This window comes from Podarcis melisellensis, assembly GCF_964234715.1.
Source record: "Podarcis melisellensis genome assembly, chromosome: 4".
NCBI lineage: Eukaryota > Metazoa > Chordata > Lepidosauria > Squamata > Lacertidae > Podarcis > Podarcis melisellensis.
This window is the reverse complement of record NC_138531.1, coordinates 6,564,117-6,592,094: the sequence shown is the minus strand read 5'-3', so window position 1 is coordinate 6,592,094 and position 27,978 is coordinate 6,564,117. Positions and strand designations below refer to the sequence as shown.

At 42.2% G+C, this 27,978-nt stretch overlaps 1 protein-coding gene across 8 annotated transcripts in view; it reads left to right on the top strand.

Annotated features, from left to right (window-relative positions):
* PCDH9 (protocadherin 9) overlaps positions 1 to 27,978 on the top strand; it is a 747,296-nt gene that overhangs the window by 622,510 nt on the left and 96,808 nt on the right. For 3 of the 8 annotated variants that reach the window (XM_081907283.1, XM_081907281.1, XM_081907279.1), the window contains one exon: positions 7,483 to 7,554. The exons of the other annotated variants lie outside the window; for them this stretch is intronic. In XM_081907283.1, coding sequence (XP_081763409.1) covers positions 7,483 to 7,554 — 72 coding nt within the window. The remainder of the gene's footprint in view (positions 1 to 7,482; positions 7,555 to 27,978) is intronic. 8 annotated transcript variants of the gene reach the window in all.

The following is a 27,978-nucleotide window of genomic DNA, read 5'->3' as shown; positions in this document are numbered from 1 at the left end:
AGCTACAGTCGTATGGCATGGGCTGGCGCGACCTGGCAGCGTTACTCACAAAAGCCCCAGCAGGACTATTATTAAGAAGGGCCATTATCAAACTAGTGTCATCCTTAGTCTCTGAACCCTTCACTCTCCTTTTAAAAACAAAAACAAAACTTCTAGGTGTGGAACAGTAAGCATTAGGTTCTCTCTCTTGTGATTCTGCACAAATCTTTCTCCTATGTGTGCCACTTCAGTGCAAGGTGGTAAGCCCAGAGCAGTGACTCATAAATTTGCAATGGGCATCCTATCTCTCTCCGTAAGTACTCTGCTGTTCCTCTGCATCAGGTGTGGTTGGATAATTCAGTCCCATGTGATGCAGATAGACACCAGAATTATTCACCCTTAGAGGAGGTTTCCTGCTGCGGCTGAGTGCTTTTGACTCACGCAAGCCTTTGATTATTGGATGAATTTATCTCTCTTAACAGCATACTTCCTCTTGTGGCACATTAAGGTGCCTTGGTGCACAATGTGGGGAAAACTGAGGGATGTCGAGGTGGTTTGTTTGTTTTTTAATGCTGCTCTGTGTTTTTAATCTGTTTCATTTGTTTTAATTATGTTTTTAATTGACTGTCATGTGGGGTTTTTTGTTTTCTGTTTTAATTCACTCTTATTTTTATAGAGTTTTATTGTGATGTATTGTTAGCTGCCATTGACATTTTTTAATGAAAAGTTGGGATATATAAGTGTAACAAAAAAACAAAACAATGTTAGTCTTGATAATATTTACCAAATGCTTTTTAACACCCTGCTTCCATTCTAAGGTAGCAGGAGGACCACAAGGGCAGAGGGTTTATCATTCCACTTTCCTTCCTTAGTTCTGCTCAGCAGGGATATCTATTACCAGGGTGGAGGTGGGAAGAGAGACTCTACCTTTTAAGAAAAACCAACCGGATAACATTTTGAAGCTTTCCATTTTCTGGGTTTGATAGGCATTCTAGTTAAGCAGAGACGGGAAGGTGAATACCATTGATCACACTATGAAACTACAGCAGGTGCTCTCTTTCTTTGTTCTTTTGGCTTCATAACACTGTGACTGCCTCTGTCTTAATAGGCTGATTTGCATTGCAAAGCAAGGGACTCCCTGACTTCAACTTTCTGAATTTGCTTACTGGCCTGTGCAAACACATTCCAGCAACTAGAGAATCTTATATTTACAGCAGAAAAAGTGAAGCATAACCAGAGTAATTGATCTCTTCCTATTAAACAGGTCGCTATCTTTGTAAATTGTACCAATGTGCTCTGCATTTCTAATACAGGGAATTGTTGATATGGATTTACACATGAAAATATTTTTTTCTATTTATACTCTAACCTTCTCCAGTCCAGCAGTCAGAATTGGACACATTATTCAAGGCTGTAGTTGAATTATTGGTTTCTATTGGGCCATTATTTAGGCTGCTCATTGCAATTTGTCTATTCTCTTTGCCTTCTAACGCATTCTACAACACTGAGCTGAAATTTTTGAGGACCCGGTTAGTCCTATGAATTGTTCACATTCTGTTTCCAGACTGGTCAAACCTAATTTAGATTTTGACCTATAAGGAAGGATTTTTAACAGTCTGGTGTTTTTGTTTTGTTTTTAAGTCTTGTTATCCACAATATTTGAGTTGTGTGAATACTACCAATGTATTATTCATTCATACACAGGTATTGTTAGCATGCATATATTCATACATGTGAAATGATATACATCCATTATTCAATGCTTCAAATTTCTGTTCCGAACAAAGAGGGAATGGAAAACGGTGAAATATTTTTCACCTGTCCTATCCTAGAGGTTCACTGAACTCTGATATATCCCCCTCTGGTGTTATTTTCAGGAGAATTAAGCTTTGTGAGATGAGCTGGGCTGAGATACAGTGCTTTAGCCAAGGTTCCTCAGTAAGCATTGTAGCTAAGCAAGTATTTAAACTAGAATTTCTCTTGTGAACAAATCCCACCAATTCTCGAAACAAAACAAAAAAAATCCTTCCAGTAGCATCTTAGAGACCACTAAAATCTCATACCAATAACAAACTTCATTGGTCTCGAAGGTGCTACTGGAAGGGATTTTTTTATTTTGTTTGGACTACGGCAGACCAACACGGCTACCTACCTGTAATCCACCAATTCTGTTGGTGTTATATTGGTGAAATCAGTTCAGACAAGAGGAGGTTTAGGTAATTGGCCTATATAGCCTGTACAGTATTATAGGTTTTTGAATGACAGCAATTATATTTTTATCAGCAATGTCAATGGGACTGCTGCACACTACAGTTATAGGATCGCTCACAAACTGCGCACGGCAATAGAAGGTTAAGTCAAAATAGGGCATGTGCGTGTTTCAGTCCCTCTCTTCCTTTGACAATGTCTTTCACCAATTTGGGGTTGGGCTGTGAAAGAGGATTAAACCTTTGCCTATTTAGAAAGACAGTGTGAAGCATTGTCTCCACTTTTCATTTGACTTTGTGTCAAAATCACACAGCCAATAATATTATCTCAGCGCGATCCATGATTGGCAGGGATCATTTAAGGAAGGAACTTTTTTATCATTTCAGGGGGAAACCAATTTTTTAAAATGTCTTGAAAGTGGCAGATCAGATAAAGCAGAAGTTTGGATAATATCACACACAAATCACAAGCAAGACTTTTGTCTTCTTGTTGATGTAATGAAGCTCTTCATAGCCAAAGACCTTCGAAATTTGCTATGGGTGAAAACTAGCCACAGTTATAGGACAAAATAGCTATCTCCGGGGCGGCGGCGGGGGGCGGGGTTGTTTCAGCAAAAGAATTTGAAGGTAGGCTTGAGGAATGAGTCATTCCTTCACTGACTCATACAAAGCGTGTTCTCCTTCATGGAGAGCACGTGTTGCGGTGGGGGCCGCCATGACACTCCAAAGTTGGGGGCGGGCTAATTGATTGTTGGCCACTGATGCGATTGGGGCTTCCCTTGTTGTTGGGACGAAGTTAATGTTGCCATTTGTTGATTGACAGCCAGAAATGCTAAAACTCCTTGCACGAGGCTAGGGCTTCCTCTTTTCGCCCGTGCAGCGGATTGCCCATCCCCCCCTTGCTAGAATTAGGGTTGTTCGCTTTGACCTTGCTATGCCTGTCATGGGGTCATCTGCTCTTGGGGCAGGGGCCCGGTAGGAACTTTGTCCATCTAGCTGATTGGCTGGGGTCATTTGGTTTTTGCCTACTGCGTAGCAAATCATCACAACTTGTAAGGTTGTGGTTAGGCATTGGTTTATGGTTTGGTTGGTTGAGGGGCAGTGGTTGAGTGCCTGCCCTTGGTAGGTTGAGTGCCTGCCCCTGTAATGCTGCTGCTGCAAGGGATTCCGTTAAAGGAATTGGGGGCTAACTATTGCTTGTCCACTCTATCAAGGGGGCTCAGGCCATAGCAATGAGCTCCTGGTTGCATTTGGGGTGAGGGCAGGTTCCCCTATTCTGTATTCCCCTATTCTGACTTTCGCATCGTGTGGAATGTCAGTCTGTCCCCCATGGTGGGGGCAGATAGTCGCAACCAATGCCTAAGCAACCACTCACAAATTTGTATTTTAATAAAGTTGTGGCCAACATTATACCAAAAATCTTAAACAAAAAATTCTGTGTGATGTGTGAGTTATTGGGGTGGCCCTGGGGACCTCGACACGCAAACAGCTTTCTCTTTCCATATAGCAGAATTATTTACAAATAAGTTATCTTTGTTATGTTATTATCGGTGCTTACATACCAAGGATGCTAATAAACTTTTTGAAAAGATAAGTGAATTGCACATTGGCCTCTGTGTGTATTTCTCTTGAACAAACTGGCGGCAGCACTGGAAGTTGAAGCAAGTGCTAGTATTAGGAGGTAAATGAAGGGGAAAGCACAGACAATATCTTGCCGGTGGAACGAAACATATTTATAGGTTCTGTGTATAGTGAGATAGGACTGTAAATCTTGGGCTTATGGTCCCTTCTTCAACATGCACATGCTATTTAAAGTGGACCTCCATTTTTGTCGTGGACGGATTTTGTGAGGGCCGCTCCCATCCATGAATACCTGGCACACTCAGACTGTGTGCAAACTGTGGACAGCGGTGGAGCAAGCCGAACGGGCGCCTGGAGGGTGCGCGTGCCCTGCACCCAGGGCGGGGCCAGCCACCCATGGGGCAGGGCAAGCTGGAGCCGGACGCTCTGCAGGGCCTCCAAGATGTCTGCCTGCCTCCTCCCCCTCAGCTACCCTACAGCTGAGGGGGAGGCAGCAGGCGGACCGTTTGGGGCCCAAGCCACTATGTCACTCCCAGGAGAGACACGTGGCTCAGGCGTGCTGCAGGCCCACCCACCCACCCCCGGTGTGTGCCGCCCAGCATTTGGTCATCCCCCTCAGTGGTGACACCTGGGGCAACCCGCCCCCACTGCACCCCCTTCCTCTGCCCCTGCCTGTTGGTGGGAGGGCTCTTCATGCCATGATTCAGTTTGGGGTGAACTATCCTATATTTGCTGTCTGCTACTATGCCTCACACATTGCCAGGTAAGGCCATAACGTAGTGATGGAGCACTTGCTTTGCAGTGCTCCATCACTACTGGGGTCCCAGGTTCAATCCCCAGCATCTCTGTGTGGGACTGCAAAAGACTCCAGAGAGCCATTCTAGTTAGTGCAGACAATGCTGAGGCAGATGGGCCATTGGCCTGCAAAGGCATAAAGCAGTTTGCTCTGTTTTCCTAGCACCCAACTTGCCCTGCTGGATCATGCCAAAGATCTATCTAGCTCTACATCCTGTTTCCATGGGTGACCAGCTAGATGCTTCCAGTGAGGCAACACTGTCTGTCCTTTGGCAATGGATACACCAGCTATGAACATGTAGCTCTCAAGGCTAATAGCCATTTATTGCATTGAGAGAAAAATCTAAAGTCCAGTGATGGAAGGCAGCGAAATGCATTGTCAGAAATAATAGCCAAGCTTCTCTGGCATGAAATTTCTTCACTGCACTTTATAGTATCTAGTGTAAAATATGAGAAAACCACTTTTACTGAGTTCCCCTCTGTGGTGTCAGTCATAAACTTTACTCTGGGATCACCCCAAACACCTGGTGATTTCTCATTGCTTGTACATGTATTACCAGTGAATTATAATTTGTTTGTGAAATTAGGAGTACGGCTAATACCAACATTGCAATCATTCTGGCACCAGGTCAAGACGTATTTATTTGACCAAGCATTTTAACATTTTAACTGGTGATTGCCTTAGCCTATTCTGCTGGTTTTGGATGCCTCTTTGATGGTGTCATGATATTGTTCCATTTTACTGCATCATTTGGCGTGACTGGTTGTATTTTCTGTTTCTGTATACAGTACTGCTCTGGCCTAAGTGTAGCAGAAGGGTGGGCTACAAGTAACTAAAATGGCATATCTCTTGCTCTGTGTATATGTGTAGCCATGGACTGGCTTTTCATAGTCACATGTTGTAGGTTGCAGTTGGGTATTCCTTTAAATCACCAGCGTTGTTGGGAATTGCTTGAGCAGTGAGGCCCAAGAATCTGATTTCTTCCTTGTGAACTCTGACTCAGCTTCTGCCGTTGCAATTCCCTTTCCTAATAGCCAGAGCTGTTGTGGTAGCGCTGTTAACCGTCACACTTGACACCATTGTGTCACTGCTGTTAAAGAAGTCCCCTGGCTGTTCAATTCTTACTGGAAAGAACAGCAGATTAGACTTCTCTGCAACATGCTTCTGCTGGAATTGCTGCCAGCTGACAAAACCTCTCAGCTATTCCCAGAAATTAGAAAATGCAGCAGCTCCGCAATGGGCCCTGCCATTAATTTTTATAAGTTATCCAACAGTTTGCCTCTCTATGCCTCTTTCCATCTTCCTCTCACCTCTCATATTTAGGTTTATGGTTTAATCCAGTTTTAGCAAGTTCATCTATTGATTTCTTTTTTAAAAAAAAAAGTATATATGTGACTCCCTATAAAAGATGCTGCTTAAAATATGTATATGCAAGGGTTGTAATTTTAGACTAGACTAGTTGCAGCTCATAGTTCACTAAATCTCTGAGGATATAAAGTGGAGAGCTATAAAAAAGTGCAGTGAGTTAGATTTAGGAGTCCTCAAAATACGTAATTTAGGATCTTAGTGCTCTTTTAGACTTCAGTTATTCATTCCAAGACACATCATAAATGCTTCTGTAAGTAGCACACTTTAAGGTCATTTGAAGTCAAGTTCCAATAAATGCACATATTTCATAAATAGGTTTGTTTTGGATTGGTTGCCAAGGCTCCCTATTGTTCGTGATTTTTCTCTCAGGTTGTGCAACGATGGGTATTTCCCAAGTAAACATCTCAGTTAGGATAGTTAATCTGTACCAGTTAACTCTGAAAACTCTACTACTAATAAGTGTTATGATTATTGTATAAGCCATACCTCCGGTTGTGAACGTGATCTGTGCAGGAGGCAGGTTCGCAACCCGCAGTGTTCATAGCCTGAAGTGCTGGGTCTGCGCATGCGCCTGACGTGATTCGGTGCTTCTGCGCATGCACATGATGTCATTTTGCGCTTCTGCGCATGCACGAGCACTGAAACCCAGAAGTAACCCATTCGGGTACTTCTGGGTTTGGTGCGGTCCGCAACCCGAAAACGCGCAACCTGCAGCGTTTGTAACCCGAGGTATGACTGTACTAGTATATAAGCAGACAATCAGCCTTGTGTGGTTATCCAGCAAGTGGCAGTTCTCCTGAGCCTCAGTGCATATGAGCAAGCAAAGTTGTCCTTGTCCCTCTGGCTGCCATTGGCTTAGCTGCTCATGTGCCATCAAGGAGCTGGGCAATACATGCGGGATGATCCTGGTCTACTTTTTGTAAAAGCATTTCTCTTAAAAATAGGTAAGTGAGGCTGCCTTTTAAAATGGTTCAAAAACTGCAGCAGATCCAAAGTAAGGCAGTAGGAATATTCTTGGGAACTGCTAGATATTATAGATTGTACCAGTAGTTATCTGCACCGACTTTCAGTTCCTCGATGGGCCCTGTTCAAATTTCTGGTATTAACCTTTACAGCTTAAAACAGCTTAAGGCCAGACTTTGGGAAGGATTGCCTCCTTCTGTGTACAGTATATGTGCCCAGTCCTTAAGACTGGAACCAAATGCCCTTCTCCAGAAGTTTGCCAAACGACCTAGCTGAAGTGCCAGCTATTGGAAGGCACAGGTTGGGACAGTCTTCTTGTGCTCAAATCCTGCTTGGGGTTTCCCACAAACCTCAGTTTGGCCCCTGTGAGAACAGGATGCTGGAACTGATTGGCCTGATCCAGCAGCTGCTTCTTCTGTTCTTATGAGGTGAGGCCCTTGGTCACTGGAGAGAAGCCCTTTTCAGTGGTGGCACCCCAGATATGGAGTGCTCTCCCCAAACAGGCGTTCCTGGAACTTGCATTTCTCTCTTTTATTTTCTGAGATTTTTTTAGTTATTTGCTTTTCCATGTTATTTGCTCTCTGTCAGGATTCAAAGAATGCATGAAGGCGCAAACTGGAACTGGAATCTCGGTCTCCCATGTGGCTGTATATATGAGTGGTGAGTGATCAGAAGAAGGAAAATACTGTGCAGTTGTGGCCTGGGGCTTCATGTTTTGTGCCTGCCCCCTGAAACCTAGTGCCAGCCCTGTCACTAAGGTTCATACCTTAGTTTGTACCTTAGCTTTCCACTCCTAAATGGAGGTGCTCTAGAGAGTTCACAAATAAACAAACAAGTAAATAAACGGAAGAATTAATAAATAAGAATAATATTTAAAATTATATTAAAAAACATCAAACAAAAATCAGTAAAGAATCTAGGCCTCTAAAGCCATACACAAACTGAGGTAGCCTGGCAAATATATTTGTTGTTCTTACATCTCCCCCCCCCACACACATCTGGCTTGCTTGCCTTATCTGACTCAAGAGCCCACAAATTAGATCTGCAAATGTGTGCAGCCACAGAGACTTGTCTTGGGGTCATGCCGCATGTCATTAATGATTTTTCTTCACCCCATACCCTTCCTTCCTTGCTGTTAATGTATTTGCTGACAGCTGTGGTTAGTGGCATGACGCAGAAGCATCCCTCGAGCTGAGTCCTGGGAGCGTGTGCATTATTGTGGTACTCAGCTGGATGGAATGCATTGCTCCAGGTCAGTCCTTCTGGAAAGGCAGCCACTTAGAAGAAACTAACTCACTTCTGTGCAATATTCGAAAGTTCTGAATTTTGTGCTGCTACATTGCACGTGTGTGTGTGTGTGTGTGTGTGTGTGTGTTGAGGTGAGTGCTATACAGCAGAAGCACAGGAGGTTCAACTGTTTAATGTGAAATACCGTACTTTTAGCTTCAGGTAGTAGTCATGTTGGAAAACGTGAATGGTTTTGCACCAAGAGAGATCAAAATAGGGTAGCTGCAGAACAACTGTCCTCTGAGTTTCACTAGTGGGCTCCAGCATTATGAGACACTGAATGGTCTCCCTGAAATGGAAAATGGAAAATGACTATAAGTTAGTAAAGTGCCTATCACTCAAATAGGCAGGAAAATGTGTGAAAATACGCATTCCTTCCCCCCCTCCCCCCCCATTGAAACTAAATGGTAGTTTTTTTTCCAGGGACTTTGGAATATTCTCTATCTCTCTGTGTGTGACTTTCTTGAGATTGCATTGCATACGTTATTTTTTTAAAAGGTCTGGAACTGAGAGGTGGTTCTTCTTTGAAAAAGGGTTGCAGGGTGAAAAATTAGCTCCTGCAGATGCCTAATTGCCTTATACCTTCAACAATCCAAATGAACCCTGTGGACTTGGAAGCGATACTTAAAAAAAAAAAAGTTAGACATTCCAAACTTGTAAGCGACTTCCCTTGCTGCACATGTTCAAAGGAGTCACCTGTTCCAAAATCTCACGTGTTAGAGAGAAGAGAAGGTTCCTCTATAGGCAGATTTTGTTTAAGAAATAGGGAAGCACTATGAAATCTCAAGGGGGTGGCTCTCACTTGCATTCATAGACAGCTCTAGATTGCTCTGTACTTTTGATGAAAGTGAACGGATGCCCTCAACTGAAAACCACCATGTGTGATGTGAAAATAAAGTTCTTATATATGCTGTACTGAGTCATCCATACATGTAAGATACCCCTCATATCACTGCAAAATAAATGGGAATGAGGACCAGGATATCAAGAGAAGCAATGCATGTTTCTGCTCTCAGCATGAATTCAAGGAGACACCTGAATTTGAGATCTGAGAAAATCTCTTCATTCCCAGCTACAGCCATTAAAGGGGGATGGCATTAGTTTCATGTTTAATGCTCCCTGCGCAGAACTTTTGACAGTTACGCTATATTTTAGATGACAGCGAGCGTAAGTAGCATTAATGTAACTTTAGATCATCCATGACTTCTTCACTATTAATTTGTAGCATTTGATGCTGTTTAAATCACAGGTTGGTTAATTGATCAGTCATTTTCATTACTGTGATCTAAGAGATACTGTCAGGCTGGTAGATGTGGACTGCAGAGCAAGTCTGAAAAGGTTGTGTCAGTTGTGTTCACCTAAGCTAGGCATGTGTAATGTACTCCTTGAACTTCGCAGCTCATCTTCCATGCAGCAATACAGGCTCTCTAGAATAACAGTTTAGATAGGATCAAAGCCGCGTCCCATACTCCTGCTGATGTGGCTATATGGTGATGTGCTGGATTTTCAATTACATTAAAAAATGTACAACACTTACTCTTGCCATCTGTTTGAAAAGCAAAGAGAAAGCAGGGGAGGAGGAACTGTTAACAAACTGTAAACAATAAAGAGATGAAGCAGTGAGCTCATAGATGAAAGAAAGATTTAGGAATAATAATAATAATAATAATAATAATAATAATAATAATAATAATGGAGAACAAGGACCCACGCAGGGCTGGCCCATTCATGAGGCAAGGTGAGGCTACTGGTTTGGGTGGCAGGATCCACAGGGGCCACAGATCTTTCATTCCTCCCACCCTCATTCTTGATGTAGATATTCACTCACCCCTTCTTCCCTGGTGGGAAGAGGGGTGTCATTTTGTGAATCGCCTAGGTGCCAAAATGTCTGGAGCTGGTCCTGGACTCAAATCAGGGTATTCTTGGTGGCTGCACCCTTGTTATGAACCTCCCAGGGGAAATCAGGCAGTCTCTCTCTTTTGCTCCTTCCAAAAGCTTTTTATACATCTAGGCCTTGGGAGGCTTTGAAGGAAGGCTTTGCACTATTGCCTTTTAGTGTGGTTGAAATTATGTTTAAATTGTTTTTCCTATGTTTAGAAGCATTGCTCACTGTCCCATACAACATCCATATGGTGGCCAGTTGGAATGAATAATTTAATTCCTGCATTGCAGGGGGTTGGACTAGATGATCTTTGGGGTCCCCTCCAACTCTACAATCCTATGAATTTATAATGCAGCAGCACCTATATTGCATCACTCATTGCCTCCCTGTGTTAGAAAAGCATCCACTGTGTTCAGTTTTAGACAGCAACCTAAAATGTTTATTTACACAAGCTTACCCTTATATATTTTACCTCCATTAATGTTTAATATTTTAAAATTATTGTTTGCCTCCTCTATACTTTTAGTTGTTTCTCTTTAATTTTAATGAATAATAAAATAATTATAATTATATTAATATACTGCCACATGACCCTTTTATGTTCTTCTGATTTATATTGTTTTAATTTTTTACTTTTGATTTTTTATTATTTATGTACACTGCTTTGACAAAAAAAAATTTAGTCGTATAGAAATTACAGTAATGCATAAAATAAATAAATAAATCCATATGTACAGTAGTTCTTGTTGTAACCTACTCTGGGCTCCCTTTGGAGAAGCAGAGACAGTTTTAAATAACAAATAAATAAATCTCAAATTATCATAAACTTGAAGGTGGTTTTTGCCTTATTCCCTGTGGGTTGCTGGGATTGTGGCAGAATCACACCTGGTGCTCCAGGTTGTGGCTTATGCATCACAGCCAAAGTCAGCTGAGAATCAGATAATTAAAACTGATGTGGAAGGGAACAATTGCATGTACTCTAGTCTTTTAATATAATAGGTATAACAATATGCAAGCTTGTTTCTAGCTTTGTGGATCTTTAGAAGATCAAGATGTGCTAAAATTTTAATCCTTAATTCCTCAAGATCCCAAAACTGCTACAAAAATATTATTGTCAATATATAATAAAAACAGGGGCCCCCATAGCAATCATTAACCTACAAGAAAACATATATAATGCCATCAGTTTCCACATCTAGTACTAATAAATATTTGCAGTAGGGATGTCAAATGAATAGACAGGGTTATATTGGTTCTCCTATCACCTTGTTGGATGATAATGCCAAGGCCTGATGCCTCCCCCCAACTCAGTGTCACTCTGGTCTCCCATCACCCTGATGTGGCCCATATCCAAGGACATGAGGACACGACAAGCAGAGTTCAAAACAGAAGCTCAGCCTTGAGGAGTAACATCTAAGCTTAATTTATGGCAAATTAAATCAGCCCTGACTGCTCACTGGAAGGACAGATCGTGAAGCTGAGGCTCCAGTACTTTGGCCACCTCATGAGAAGAGAAGACTCCCTGGAAAAGACCCTGATGTTGGGAAAGATGGAGGGCACAAGGGGAAGGGGACGAGGATGAGATGGTTGGATAGTGTTCTCAAAGCTACCAGCATGAGTTTGACCAAACTGCAGGAGGCAGTGGAAGACAGGAGTGCCTGGCGTGCTCTGGTCCAGGGGGTCATGAAGAGTCGGACACGACTAATCGACTAAACAGCAACAAAATCAAACAGAACAGAACAAAGAAAACATGGCTCCTCTGTCTTTCTTCCTCGGAGAAAGAGCTGTAAAAGCAAAAGCTATACAGAGCGGAAACAGCGTGTCTCCCTTTGCGTTCACAAGACTCCAATAATCGCTAAATAAGTCTTCTAGGAAAACAACTTTGTCAGTGGCTAAATTCCTTTTCCTGGCACTCAAGCGTCGGAAACGTACAATTGAATGCCTTGATGTGGGTTATCTGTGAGAGGTTTAGTGCTGTGGCCCTACCTTATTCATGTACCCCTATGATGTTTTAGTTCATAATTCTGTATTGTGTTTTATTTCTGTGTTTTATTTCTGACTATCGGTCGAATAAAGGAATTGATTGATTGACTCCAATAATCAGTGCTGGAATGTAAATGGACACGTGACATGTAACAATCCCACACACAACTGCAGCACTGGAGGAAAGGAATTCCCAACACACCTTTCGTTTCCCTGTTAAAGGGGGAAGGGGATCCAATGCCTGCACTTCTAAATGTATTCAGTTAGTGGACTGGCTACCTTGACTTTCTGCACCTGCCAATTTGCATTGGCTTTAAATCTCCGTGATGTGCAGGAAAGTGGTTTTGCTGGAACAGCCTGACAGCTTGCAAGGATCTTCCTTGAAAATTATTGTGGCTGGTTCACACACATGCAAAAGACTACTGAAGGTACTTGCTGTTTTTCCAGGATGAGGATGGCTGCACTAAAGTCTTCCCCCAATCACTGTTGATTAGTAAATATGGCAAAACTGACTATGCTCCATTAGCCAAGGAACTACAGCCTGCACATGTCTCCATCATCAATGTTATTTCACTTCTTCAAACTAAATTGCAAGACCTGCTGAAGTGGCACTTGCCAGGCTACATAAGACCTCCTCCTTTTGATGAGCATCCATAGAATTGCATCCATAGAATGGCATGCCAGGACTTTGAGAACTGTTTCCATCTACATTACATTATATTATATTATACAGGCCCGTCTTACCCATAGAGGCTAGTGGCGTGGGGCGCCGGGCTCCAAGTTCTGGAGGGCGCCAGGCGAGAGTCCAGGGAACACTGAACAAGTGAGCTGAGTGAGCGAAGGTGTGTGCATCGCTCCCGCTGAGTGTTGGCTTGGTTTTTTCCCTTTTAGCCCACAGGTGCCAAATTCTGCATGGTGCCAGAAGGCTAAAAGGGAAAAAACCTGAGCCAACGCTCGGTGGGAGCGGCGTACACACCCTCGCTTGCTCATCTCAGGCTTACTTGCTTGGTGTGCTGCGACACAAAGCGGCCAGCTGAGCCGGGAGGCGCCATGTCCAGCCTCTGCCTCTTCCCTGCCAGAGAAGCTGCCCTCCAGCCACTGCCTGCCTCCTCCAGCCCTAAAAGAAGGTAGACAAGTCTGGGATATGCTTAAGATGGTGCCGGATATTCTTAAGACGGCCCTGATATTATATACAGCTAAAACCAACCGGTTGTGTGGCAACTGGAAGCAGCACAAGAAGGGGGAGTTTTGATGGCATACCTCAACAGGAGCAGGAGAAGTATGGACCAGCCTATGTGGTCTTGGGCTCAGTTTCAGGGTAGGAATAGTTTTGGTTGTCCTGTTGTTGTTGTTTAGTCGTTTAGTCATGTCCGACTCTTCGTGACCCCGTGGACCAGAGCACGCCAGGCACTCCTATCTTCCACTGCCTCCCGCAGTTTGGTCAGACTCATGATGGTAGCTTCGAGAATACTGTCCCACCATCTCGTCCTCTGTCGTCCCTTTCTCCTTGTGCCCTCCATCTTTCCCAACATCAGGGTCTTTTCCAGGGAGTCTTCTCTTCTCATGAGGTGGCCAAAGTATTGGAGCCTCAGCTTCAGGATCTGTCCTTCCAGTGAGCACTCAGGGCTGATTTCCTTCAGAATGGAGAGGTTTGATCTTCTTGCAGTCCATGGGACTCTCAAGAGTCTCCTCCAGCACCATAATTCAAAAGCATCAATTCTTTGTTGTCCTAGTACTGTATTTATCCTGAGAACTGGACTGGAACAATGCATCCTTGTTGGTTTCGCTGGTCCTCTCAGCTGCAGGGTATTGCATTGACCATGGTACCCTTGCAGATGGATTCAGTGGCGCACAGTGTTATGCTGGTACAGGTCCTTTCTGGAGGTGTGTTCTCAGAAGGTGTTGCTGAAGGGCTGTTTGATATCTTAGCCATTGTTCTATGGATTCCTGCAAACTTCCATCTTGCTCTCCTTACTGTTTAATGTCTATACAAAACCAGTTACCGTATTGGCCTGAATATAAGCCTCACTTTCCCCCCAAATTCCGACCATGAAAAGTTAAAGTGCAGCTTAAATTCACGACCTCACAGAAATTGGATTTTACGATATCGCTGCTAAAACAGACATACGGTAAAACAGAATGGGTGTGAGTACCTGCGGAATTTTAAGGAAGCAGCTTATATTCAGATATTGTCTTGTTTTGTTTTCTTGAATTTTAAAGGTGAAGCTTATATTTGGGTGTGGCTTATATTCAGGCCAATATGGTACTAGTTAATCTGGACATTTGGCATTCGGTGACATCAATATGCTGATGACACCCTATTTCTCTTTTCTTTCTTACTCTAGAGATAGTTGAGGTCTTAAAGGGTACCTGGAGGAGATAGTAGACTGCATGTGGGTTTAATCTAGATGAATTTTTTTGTCTGTAGGGCTGATCTAGAGATTGGCGTTCAATCTGCATTATATTGGGTAGCATGAAAATGCAGGTTTACTATTTCAGAGTTATGCTGGAGCCAGCTTTGACCTTTAATTCCCAAATGTCAGTTACGTTCAGGAATTCCTAACTGTAACCCAGAGGCTGGTGGGTAACTATCTCCAATTCTGGAAACTGCGAATCTGAGACTGGATTACTGTAATACACACTGTAGTTGGTTGCCTATGAAAAGTGTCCATAAACTACAATTGGCCCAGCTGTTAATAGGGGCTGCATAGAGGTAACAACTATACTATTGAAACAACTATACTGAGCTCTAACCTGTTCCCAGAACCAATTCCAAGTACAGGCATTTCCCCACTTACGTGTGACCAATTTGCAATCAACCACATATAAGCATGGTACCAGATAATAAATAAATAAATAGGATCATGCCAGGAAATTGAGGGAAAGAGCTGAAGAATCCTTGTGGCTCATGAGGAGGCCCTCCCTGGAGCCTGAAGAGGATGTGAGGAAGCCCGAAGAGACCAGAGACACAGCAGGGATAATGATAATGATGATAATAATAATAATAATAATAATAATAATAATAATAATAATAATAAAATTTATTTATATCCTGCCCTCCCCGACCAAAGCCAGGCTCAGAGTAGCTAACAACAATTTAAAATAGCACAGTGTACATAAAATCACACAGTCAATTAATTAAAATACATTCTAAAATCAATTCATAATCAAATTAATGGCAACCATTACTGCAACAACTTCTGCATTAATGTGCAGTCGTACCTTGGTTCTCGGACAGAATGCATTCTGGAGGTCTGTTCGACTCCCAGAACCCTTCAAAAACCAAGGCGCAACTTCCAATTAGCTGCAGGAGCATCTTGCAGTCAATTGGAAGCTGTGGAAGCCGTGCCAGATGTTCGGCTTCCGAAAATTATTCGAAAACCAGAACAGTCACTTCTGCGTTTTGATCGTTCGGGAGCTGATTTGTTCGGGAGCCAAAGTGTTTGAGATCCAAGGTACAACTGTAGTGTTATAAAGGTTTGATTAGTTTAATTTTTTTATCTAGCACTAGGTGTATCTTTGGGGAACTGAAAACTTGCTTCTGTGATATGGTCTACTTGTTTAAAAATGGAATTAAATGGAGTTGCACTCTTCCATTTCAGTTGTGTTATTTCATTTGAGAAGGAAAATAGAATAAATAGAACAATTTAACATTCTCATTAACTGTGGTTTTGAGAAAAGTATTGAAAAGTGCTTGTCTAATGTTCACTTCTGACTCCTTGCTGCTAAAAGACCAAATCCTATGTATAAGAAGCCAGAATAAAGCAAGCCAGTGTAAACTAAGCCAGTGTAAAGTTACCTCAGATCCAAATCCCATTCAGCAGTGGGGAGAATGCACTTTTAAAGGATAATTAATTGAATAATATTTTGGAAGAGAGAATCTTGTGGATGGAATGAATTTGAATCTTTTGAAAAAGCATGCTACCCTGTGGAGTAGTAATAGAAAATGTTGCACTGTGTAGTGGTTCACGAAAATACAGGGTGTCTACTAAAAACAACCACGTATGATTTAAAACAAAAATAATTCTGATAAGCCATGGATGAGATAGTAAGCATGTGTACTACTTTATACTGAATTTGGGAATTCTCATGATGGAATGCTACCCTTTTTGGGGTGGAGGAAAGAATACCAACACATGAAAAACTGGCATGTAAGGGAGATGGCTGAGCTACAGGATGTGCATTTTGAATGGAGCAGCATTAAATTACGTACCGGTACATCCCACCTGAAATTTGAAGCAGTGCAGTCCAGCCACAGGTTTGCAACCTTATCCGTTGTTTGTGATAACCAGGCCATAATGTAATCAAGCAAAGGTGAAGGGAAAACACATTATAATGCTTTATTATAATTGCAATTATTTATCTTACCATCCCAACAGTTTCCATGCTGATATTTAATGAAAATTGCCTCCCCACTCCTACAATTGCTTTTACGTAGGCTTTTAATCTTGTTTCTGTGTTTGCTGTTACACTATTATGTATCATCAGCTTACTATCTTATGCAAGTATAAGTTATAGAAATTAATACTGCAGTGATATCCAGTGACACTAATTAGCTTACATTATTTTCAGTGATAAACTGTAGTGTTGAAAATCTGTTTTAGAGGCCGCCTGGGAGAAGTTACCATTGTGCTTTCAAATCTTATTAAACTTTCTTGCTGGGTCCTGTTCCTATTGGTAAAAAGGATTCTTAACAGGATCTTCCGACCATTGCAGCTACTTCTTCCTGTGCCTACGCCAGTTATTATGTAGCTTGAAGCGGGAACACTGGAGCCCAAGGAGAAGAGCTAGCCTGTGGACAATGTGCGCTCAGACCTCAGAATGATTTTCAACCACAGAAAGGACTAGTGATGTGAGGCGTAAAATTATAAACATGTTCAGAAATCTAACATAAATACTAAGGTAATGATTCACACACTGATGAAGTAAGTCCAAAGGGACAGTTTCCACTTTGACCACAAGAGCAATGCTTCAAACTGGCTTTTAAACTGAGGCTCATCACTTTGAAATATTTGTTATTCTTCGTAAACAAGTTGTAAAACAGCTTTTCTAACTGACTTCGTAAAGATTCACTAGTTATGTATAAATGTGACTTTTTTCTTGCACAGTGCAGGGTACATGACATCTGACATCAGACATCTGAAGGCAGCCCTGTTCAGGGAAGCTTTTCATGTTTGATGTATTACAGTATTTTAGTATTTTTTTGGGAGCCGCCCAGAGTGGCTGGGGAGGCCCAGCCCGATGGGCGGGGTATAAATAATAAATTATTATTATTATTATCATGTGGTATGGTATTGTGCAGTTAGACTTTGTGTCTCTGGTGTTGTACCAACAGGTAGGCCAACTGAATCACAGATGGCTTGCAAAATGCCAGAAAAAGGACCAGGTTAGGCAGTACACTTATCCAATTGCACAGTGCACTTATCCAGGTCTGCATCCCCAGGCACTGTGGAGACTGAGAGTATCTCATCTTTCCTGACCCCCTTGGTGTGTCACCCAAATAGGCCTATGCATAGAAGCACAGAATCTTAGAATTGGAATGCAGGAATCTCAGCTAAAGCATTTGTGACAGATGGCCATCCAACCTCTGTTTAAAAACCTCCAAGGAAGGAGAGTCCACAAACCTCCCAAGGGAGACCATTCCAATATGGAACAGCTCTTACTGTTCCATTCCATTCTCAATATGGAAAAGCTTTTCCTAATGTTTAGTCAGACTCTCCTTTCTTGTAACTTGAAGCCATTCCTTCAGAGCAGGAGATAACAAGCTTGCTCCATCTTCCATGTGATATCCCTTGAGATATTTGAAGTTGGCTATCATATCTCCTCTCTTCCAGGCTAAACATACTCAGCCCCTGCAACTATTCCTCATAAGGCTTGGTTTCCAGACCTTTGATCATCTTGGTTGCCCTCCTTTGCAAACCTTCCAGCTTGTCAACATCCTTCCTAAATTGTGGTGCCCAGAATTCCAGCTGTAGTCTGACCAAGGCAGAATAGAGTGGTACTATTACATCTCTTGATCTGGACACTATACTTCTGTTGATGCAACCTAGCATAGCATTAGGTGTTTTTTTGCTGCTGCATCACACTGTCGACTCATGTTCAGCCTGTGGTCCACCAAGACCCCAAGATCCTTTTCAGGTGTCCTGCTAGTAAGCCAGGTGTCCCCCATCCTATATTTGTGCATCTGGTTCTTCCTGTCTAAGTGTAGAATCCTACACTTTGTCACTATTGAAGTTCATTTTGTTAGTTTGGGCCCAGTTCTCCAAACTTCCAAGGTCATTTTGAATTCTGTATATGTATTCTACAGCAGTAGATAAACCTCCCAGTTTGGTGTCATGCGCAAATTTATGAGCATCCCCTTGGTTCCTTCATCCAGGTAGTCTTCATCATTACAGCATCCTTATGTCGGTGCATGAATTCATATGTCAATGCATCCTTATGTCAATGCAATAATGCCCAATATTGAGGTGGGTTGGTGAGACAGGTGGCACGGGGTCACACATTTGAGTAAGTGTATTATCCAATGTGTCCCAAACATAGAGATGACATTATTTAAATTTGTAAACAAACACAGAAGTGACTTATACATAAGAGAAGTTGGTAGTCTATAGCCGTAGTCCTCAAATTTTCTACCTTCAGGGAACCATTTCCTCCTTGACTTGCCAGATTAAGACCCATCCCTCTCCCCCCCCCCCCCGGATGCTGCTGCAGAAGTCTTGTTCATTGTAAATAACTATTGAGACACAAATCTGTGGCTGCTTATATATCGCATGGACCAACCGAGACGGAACTGCTTACTGAGGGGGTGGGAGAGAGAACTTCGTTTTGGCTTTGGTCTTTTCTTCTTTTTTTAAACAGATACATTGGTAGATGCATTGGTAGATGCGCACAGTATACCAAAGGAGACAGAACAGTTTGTAAAGCGGGGGGGGGGGTTACTTTTCAAATATATGTTTGTAGATATATTTTTAAATCTCTTTCTATCTGGGGGCCCTTTTCCAGGACACTGGCTCTGTTTTCTTCTCTACTGAAGCTTCATTAATGTTGAAGGCAGAGGGTGGGTGAAAACGAAGCAGGAATGAGGGGGGGGAGCATCTCCCTGCCCTTTTTGAGCTTGCTTCTTTCAGGTAACAAATATTCCGAGTCAGAATTCTCATCCTGCTCTGCTCCAATTACTTGGAAATAGTAAGTATTTGCTACAAAATGATTCAATTTCGTGTTTAAGTCTTTATGACCCAATCACATTCCTTTATTATCAGACGCAGCAACAGAGTTAGCGGCCAGAGCTCATTCTGTTTCAGCTTTATGCCTGAGCCTCGGAGAAACTATTGCCTGCTCCTGTATCCACTTCACTGCACAGCCCTTAGGAAACCCACGTAAGAATAAAGATAGAGGGGCTTTGGAGTAAACCAGAAATCACAAAACCAGATTAACCTCCTGTGACTCCTGCGCCTCAGGGGACAGGGTCACAAAAGAGGCAAACCTATTAGAATCCAATGGAATTGCATAGTATTTACGGTAGAGTTTTATGTGGATAAATGAATGGACCGCTGTAGGAAAATACAGTTTGTGCTAGACCTTTGTAGCGGCTAAAGGGTGGCGTTCCCAATAAATATAAGCTTCCTCCTTTCTGTATTTGAGTGAAGCAATTAAAGCCACTCAGGTTGCAGTGAAAATAGTATTTCACACTTTTGGGGGCCACTGAATCCTCATTTGGTTCAACATTTTGATTCTTTATGTGTGAAATAGGATGCAAATTCCAGCTGTTCCTTTCTAAATGTCACCACCCCAACCAGAAATACCAATACAGTAAATGTCTCTGAATCAGAAGCCACAACTATCCTCTGTTCAGTGCAACAAATGGAATGAAAGCACCCTGGGACGGCACTATACTGCCTGTGCAGGGATAGTATCGCTGGGCATCACTCTCTCTTTTATTTATCAATTCCACACTGTGGAACTGGAAATGCTGCTCATATAAATGCAAGTTTTTATCAGAGCTGTCAATAGAATATGACTTTAAGTGGCTCAGGACTGCAATACCTCAAAGGACGGCTTCTCCCCATATGAATCAGCCCAGACTCTACAATCATCATCACTATATCAGGCCCAGGTGCCTCCTCCACGAGAGGTCAGGAGAGCGGCAATACGAAAATGGGCCTTTTCTAAAGTGGCTCCCCATTTGTGGAATGCTCTCCCCAGCGAGACTCACTGGGCACCTCCATTACATATCCTTAGGTGCCAGGCAAAAACATCCCTCTTCTTCCAGGCCTTTGGCTAATTAAACAATCTATGTCCTTTTAAACTGGGGGTGGGGGGGGGTAGTTTTGTTTGTTACTATGCTATTTGTTTTTGTGCTGGGGCAACCCAGTCAGATGGGCATGGTACTATTATTAATAATAATAATAATAATAATAATAATAATAATAATAATAATAAAATTTAAACCACCCTGGGATCCTTAGATGAAGGGCAGGATATTAAACAAACAAACATTATTTTGTACTCTAAAAAAAAAAGTATCTTTTATGCTAAGGTTTTCATACTGAGAGAATGAACATGAGCCTTTATTCCACTCAGTGAACAAGATGTATTTGCAATATAAATATCTCATTTAAGACCAGTTTGCAAACATAATGTCAATGAGGCTGAATGTTGGAAGATTCAGGAAAGATGCTGATTCTGTGTCTGCTCATGATTTGCCAAGTGAGTGAGCAGATGGAGTCTCTTTTCCCCAGCAGCAAGCTCAGCCCATGGACTTCATTTGCTGCCCAGGAAACAGCCCAAGGGGGTTCCCCTTGATAATGCAATCAGGAAAGGGGTGCTGGCTCTCAGCGGGGCCCACCAAGTGCGGTGAGTGGACTCCTGCACCGGCCACAGTTTCAAGACCATCTTCAGAGGCAGCCCCACATACAACACACTGCAGTAATCTAACCTAGATTACAGTAGGGCATGGATTCATTTAACATGAAACGGGGGGGGGGGCAAAAATTTCATTGGATTTAATAAGTTAAAATGAATCAGAAATAATTCTGAAGGTTTTTCTGCTAAGTTTCTGCAGAAATGGCGAAACTTACAGGAAGACTTAGAGACAACGACAATAGAGATTTTTAAAAAGACTGGGAACCATTTATGTTGTATCTACAGAAACAGCGTAAAGAATTGGACTCACTAGTAGGGCTTGAGTGAACGCTTACAATTAAGAAAATAAGCGCACATTTAAGAAACAACAATATGGAAATTAATTAAGTGTAAGGTGTAATTTGAAAGAAAATTTTGTATGAAAATGGTAAGAATATAAGAGCATTCAGTAAAAAAAAAGAATCATAGAAAGTAAGATAAAATTAAGCAGAAGTAGCATATATTTAAAGAGCCAGAAGGGGAAGTTAAGGGAAGTCATGGGGTGGGGAGAATTTCACTTTTTGTATTTTTCTTCTTTTATGTGTCAAATGTGTTGAATATTAAATTGTAAAACCTGATAAAAAAGAAATAAGTCTGAAGGTGTTTTTTCCAGTTGAATTTCTCTTTCATTCTTAAAAATAAAATCTGAATTATTTTGATTGAATCTGGGGAGAAATAGCTACAGCCCCAGAAGCAGCTGTTGTAAGAAAGAGGGGCCAGCAGTTCTTGGTGAGGATGGGATTCCCCTCCCTAAACAGCTCCTTTGGAACTGCCTCCTTTCCCTTTTTTAAAAAATACACCCGGGCAAGCACAGTGTAGACAGAAATCTGATTTGGACATGCAAAATAAAATAAAGTTCTAAACTTAGCTGTGGGAGGACATGCCCAGTCCCAGGGGAGACCTCACGGCTCCCAGGGTCCTGGGCAGGTGGGCTTCCCTCTCTGCTGATTTATGGTTGCAGCAGGCCTACCCTCCCAGGCATGCAAGCAGGAACTGGATATGTAGTGGCAGCTGTCCCCTGTCCTGCTGTGCACTCAGAGCCCCCACCCCCAGCTCTTATTTTCCAAGATAACAACATACAATTCAAATACATGGGATCCAGCGCCCAGTTCACTAAGTGCGAGTGGAAATTGCATGAATGAGGGAGGAAAGACAAAAATCATGTAAATTTGATGCATGAATAGGGAAGAAATTGAATCTGTTGTGTAAAATGAAGGTATGTGAGAGAGGTTTTCTAAAAAAGAAAGATAACAGCCAGCCAGAGAGTTTTAATTCTCCCCCCCCCCATTCCTTTTTAAAAAGGCTTCTCACTTCTTTGATTCAGCTGAAAATATCGGTGAAAGTCTTAAAGATATATACCTGTATGATGTTAGGGTAAGGATTCCTGTGGTCAGTTGAAATAGGTAATTCTATGGCAAAATCTGCTGGGATGAGCAGTTTAGGATGCAGCAAATCTCTGGCTCAAACAGCTGATTTGTGTTAAATCCCCACTCCCAGCTCAACCAAAGATAGCTTGACATAACTTGCTCACCCTGGCTTAGCAGAGACCGCTATAAATTCAGCCCCGCATCTGAACAGCCTATGGATCTGGTGTAACTTTACACAGGCTTAATTTGCACTGACTTGCTTTATGCTAGCTGCTTGTGCATGAGGTTGCTCCCTTAAAAATAGCACACACGAAAAACAATGAGAAATACCTCCTTCAAGCTGAGATGTGTTTGCTCTGGACAGATTGGTGGTCAAGGTATTTGCAATGGATCTTTGCAATGGATGACTGCTTTGAAACAAAGTCATATTGGAACTCATGCTTCATAATATCTTTTCTGTCTCCACAAATAGGACTTCCTGTGTACCTCTTTCTTTCTTAAATAACTTCATATCCCTCACAACAATGCTATTGCCAAACATTTATTTCCCCTTTGGCTAAAATACTAGATAGGCGTCTTTAAATTTACTTCAATTTACGGTTCCTCTGGAACGGCTTCATCCATGCTATATATAAACCTGTACACATAAATGAGCCCTGGTCATAGATGGAGTTTTTAAGCTGCTTTTTTGTTGTTGCTCTTTTTTACTGTCAGTGGTTTTAACCTGTCATCTTAACTCATTCTCCTTAATCTCTGGACAAATGCAGGTGCAGTCAATATTACAGTGTCTGCTCCAGCCGGTTATGAAAAAAGCAATGGCTTTAAGTTAGGCTTTTATAGTTCCAAAACTGCACAAAATTATGCCCCCCCCCCAGTTTTTATAACATCCCACCCCCTGCATCCCCGCTCTCTGCCAACAACATCTGTATTTCTGGTTATCCCATCTGGTATCAATAAGCCAGTGAATAGAAAATTGCAGACTAGGTGATTTGAAGGAACCCTCCATGGCTCAACAAATTTTCTCATGAGATTTCTGGGATCAGGAGAAACTTATACTGTTCAAATGAACAATTTACTAGGCACTTTCTTACAAAGTCTGGGCCTATAAGAGATTTTCCTAATATGTCTTCCCATAAACAATTTATAAGGCAGTTCCCTCAATTAAGTACATAAATTCTTAAGTTACTGGAGTTGCTGAAATAGATCAAGGGTTTATCTTATAGCCACATGCTGTAAGGGCCATTCTATATATTGTCCTGGAATCAGCTGTACAATCTGTTCTAGGAGGGGTTGCACTGCCTCACAGAAAAAGGGGACTCAGCACATGGGGGGGGAGTTTATATGTGTTATAACACTGTGACACCGTCTTTCACCAATGTGCTTTCCCGCTTTGAGGTTTACAATGTGTTTTCTTGAAACACTTTTTGATGTGTCTTGCTCTAGCAAGGATTGTACTGTATTTCGCGAGTACTTTTGTCCAGCTTAAGCTGGTCTGCCACCTATGGCAGAATACCCTGGCCTCAGTTGTCCATGCTGTAGTGACCTCCTGCTTTAGATAATATGTTCTATACCATGGTTAGGCAAACTAAGGCTTGGGGGCCAGATCTGGCACAATTGCTTTCTGAATCCGGCCCGTGACGGTCTGGGAATCAGTGTGTTTTTACATGAGTAGAATGTGTCCTTTTATTGAAAATGCATCTCTGGGTTATTTGTGGGGCATAGGAATTTGTTCATTTTCCCCCTTCAAAATATAGTCCGGCCGACCACAAGGTCTGAGGGACAGTGGATCGGCCCTCTGCTGAAAATGTTTGCTGACCCCTGTACCCTTGAAGACAGTATTTATCATATGTTTTAAATATGTCTTTATGTAATTTTAAATTGTATTGTTTTAATATTTTGAAGTTTGCTGCCCTGTGCTCCTTTGGAGGAAAGGTGGGACACAAACTTAATATTTTTTTGTTTTCATAAGGATCACATGGGCGGTTTTTTGGGACTGCACCACTCCAGGCTGCAGGTGGGCATCTTGTACTTGAATGTTTCCCCAGGAGAATGAAAGAAAACTCCGTACTCATAGGAAACCAGCATGCCAAGGAAAAGTCTGGTCTGGCTTGGGGTCCTCCCACCCCTATATGGGGCTATTTGAACTTGAGAGCTTCCATCCTAGATCTGCTTCAAACAATCTGTAGAAGTGGGAGAAGAAAAATTGCACACTTCCTCTTTCCGTGATATGCCGAAAATTGTTCACCCGCCAGAACGAAGCCCGAGCACGATATTTTTAGCGGCATTTGTAAGCGACGCAAGCGGCTGTGTGCTGCGTTCTGGTGGGTGAGCGGTTTTCGGCATTCCCCCCAAATAAACCTCCCCCTATTTTCTAAATTTTGAGGCCCCCAAATAGGGGTCATCTTATACATGGCGGCGTCCTATAGATGGAAAATTGCGGTAATAATGGCTGAGCAGGACTCCTGATTGGGGACAGGCTTCTAAGAGCATTGAGTTCAACATGCTTGGAATCTCCCTCCAGACCTTCAGATATGGAGGGCATGGCTCTGTTCTCCTGTCACCGTCTTAATGCATTCATGGCAGACACTTGATGAAGGCTGTTCACATCGTGTAGATTCCAGAAAGAACTTAGCAAAATTAAACTCCAAAAGGATTTTTATTTCAACATTGTTTTCTTGCTACAGCATCTAAGCACTGAATTTCAAAGAGATTTCCCTCAGCTTCTATATATTTCAGAATAACATCAGCTATTTTTCTCTTAAGGCCCTATCTTGAACCAGTCAACATTAATGATAATTTTGCCAGTGACATAATGGGTTCAAAGCTGGATCCTTCGTTTTCATGCTCTAATGTGATTATAATTGTGGCACTTTCATCCTTCTTCACTGCTTTCCTTTGCAGCATTAAATGTAATTTGTTAATTATGTAGCTTTTAAAAATTACAAGGCAACTCTGGAATTTGTTTCCTGTGAAGCTTCCTCTCTTTTATTTCTGTTAAAAAGATGGAATGATGAGCATCAGTTTATATTAGACTTCTTCCCAGAATTAGGCCTCTTCAACATTTACAGAAACAAAAAAAAGGAAACCAGTGACCTCTTAGATATAAGGGGAAATGTGCAGGGAGTATATTTTGGTATTTGATCAGTAGACTGTTGTGGACAGGTCCTCTAATTCCTGCTGCTTTTGTCAGGTGGAACTACTGATATTTGTATGGCCTGTTGACTTTTTCTTATCTATCCTGTTTTATTAATATACTGTAAAATATACAGTGGACCCTCGAGTTACGTACTCTGGATATGTAACTTTCGGGTTGCGTACACAGCAAACCTGGAAGTGTATGCAGAAGCGGTCTATCGCACTGCGCGCATGTGAAAAGTCCAGTTACGGACTTTTCAGGTTAAGTACGGACCCCCGGAATAATTAAATTTGTATCCGGAGGGTCCACTGTATTGTTAATTTACAGATATAAAAGCCCACAACATATTTGCCCAACCAATAGTCTGTTATACAGCCAGTTCGCTTTTTTTTTGTCACCTTCTCATCCCTGGGAAATTTGAGGCCAGTAACACTGATAGCCTCCCATGTACTAGAGAAAAGTCTTTCACTCAGGTAGGAGATCCTGGTTTTTGAGACAGAATTCCTCCAGGCCATTGTTCAAGACAAGATTGTTTGCTGGAGAACTTTTCATCTCAGCTCTAGATTTTGTTGCTTTCTTCCTTTAGAAAACAATGGTGAGCATTTTTCTAAAACGTTTTATGTTATTTATGTTGTTAAAATTATTTTTGTTTGTCTTCATAAAGCGACTTGATAACTTAAATAACTTTGAGAAGATTACGTTGTAGTTATTTATTTGCTCTTTAGCGTTAACCTACAATGGCCCCTCCTTTAGTGCTGCTTGATCTCTTTCGCCATGAAATGTAGGCTTTGGGACTGAATTTAGCTCCTTTGCGTCAGTAATGGGGCATACAGTGGTACCTTGGTTTACGAACTTAATCTGTTGCAGAAGTCCGTTCTTAAAGCAAAGTGTTCTTAAACCAAGGCGTGCTTTCCCATAGCAGAGGGGGACTCAATTTACAAATGGAACACACTCAAAAGGAAGCGGAACATGTTCTGCTTCCAAGGCAAAGTTCACAAACTAAAACACCTACTTCCGGGTTTGCAGCGTTCATAATCCAAGTTGCTCATAAAGTAAGATGTTCTTAAACCAAGGTACCACTTATATACTTTTAAACCAATGCACTTTTTGTGATACCAAGATGCATATGTGGTAAGAACTGCCAGGATGGGCAGCTTAGGATGCAATGGATACCTGGCTCAGCCAGGCCTTAGGTCCCCAGCCCCAGCTCAGCTGAAGGTATCTTGGTGTAACTTGCTCATCTTGTCTTAGCCCTGGGCTCAACCGACTTGAGACAAGCCTGGGTGAGCTGCGGCCTAAGAAGTTGGTGTGGTAGGAGCATGACCTGGCAACCCAGCATAAGAACACTATCTTAAAGGCCTGTTTTCCCTCTGTCAGGCTCAGGCAGAGCAGCAGCATCTCTGCTGCTGAATGGGGTTTGGATCCGGTGTAACTTTATACCGGTGTAACTTACATCAACGTGCTTTACTCCCACTTCTTGTGCATAGGTCAAGAGTTTATTTTCCACACCCTTTGTGTGGAAAACAAATTTTGTGGTGTCATCGGAAACGGCTCAGCTGGAGAAATATCAACATGGAGGACTGGTGTTAGAGAGCTCCATGAATGAATTTTAGAGCTATCCATTAAGTATCTCCCTCTTTCTAACAAAACAAAGCCGGATAGTATTTTAATATCCCCTTGTGGTCTACACACTAACTTCCAGACACTGCCAACATTGCCAGAACATTTATTTATACAGTATTAGCTGTGTAAATGATGAGGCCAGTAAGAACTGATACTTGTCTGAGATGAACTGAACAGAAGCCACAAACTCAATTTCTGTATGCCTGTAAACATCCATTGGATCATTATGACTTTTGATTGCTAATGAATTGGCTTTGAAAAGTTTAATACTGCATTACAGATGCACAAACTCTTTTCAACCTTTAGAGATTTTTCCTATTTTTGCGTTAATGCCGCACTAAAGATTTTCTGTTCTGTTCTGTTCTTTTAATTTCCAAGGAATCTGTCTTCAGATGAAGCCAGTGCCATTATTCCCCCCACCATAGAATCATAGAATTGTAGACTTAGAAGAGACCACAAGGGTCATCTAGTCCAACCCCCTGCAATGCAGGAATGTGGCCAATGTGGGGTTCTAACCCACAACCCTGACATTAAGAGTCTCATGTTCTACTAACTGACCTATCCAAGCAATCAATGCAAGAAGTCCTCCCCTCCAGTCCGTCCGTCCCCCATACCTCTAGTCAGTGAATGGACATCATGCAAGAGTCATTATATAGTGCTGTCCTTGGGGCTGGGGGAAAAATGACTACTGTACCATCCTCTTCCTTTTTTGTTTGACCATTGTAATGGTTCTAAGGGGTTGCTCGTGCGTAAGTTGCCACCACTCCTGGCTAGGTTACCTGGTTGAACCCTTTCTGTCTGGACAGCCCTTCACTTCGTGGCTGTCTCAGTCGCTGGCAGAATCCGTCAATGAGTGTTTCTTGAACTTCTTCCAGCAAAGAAGTTCTTTGACGCCAAGTCTCCTC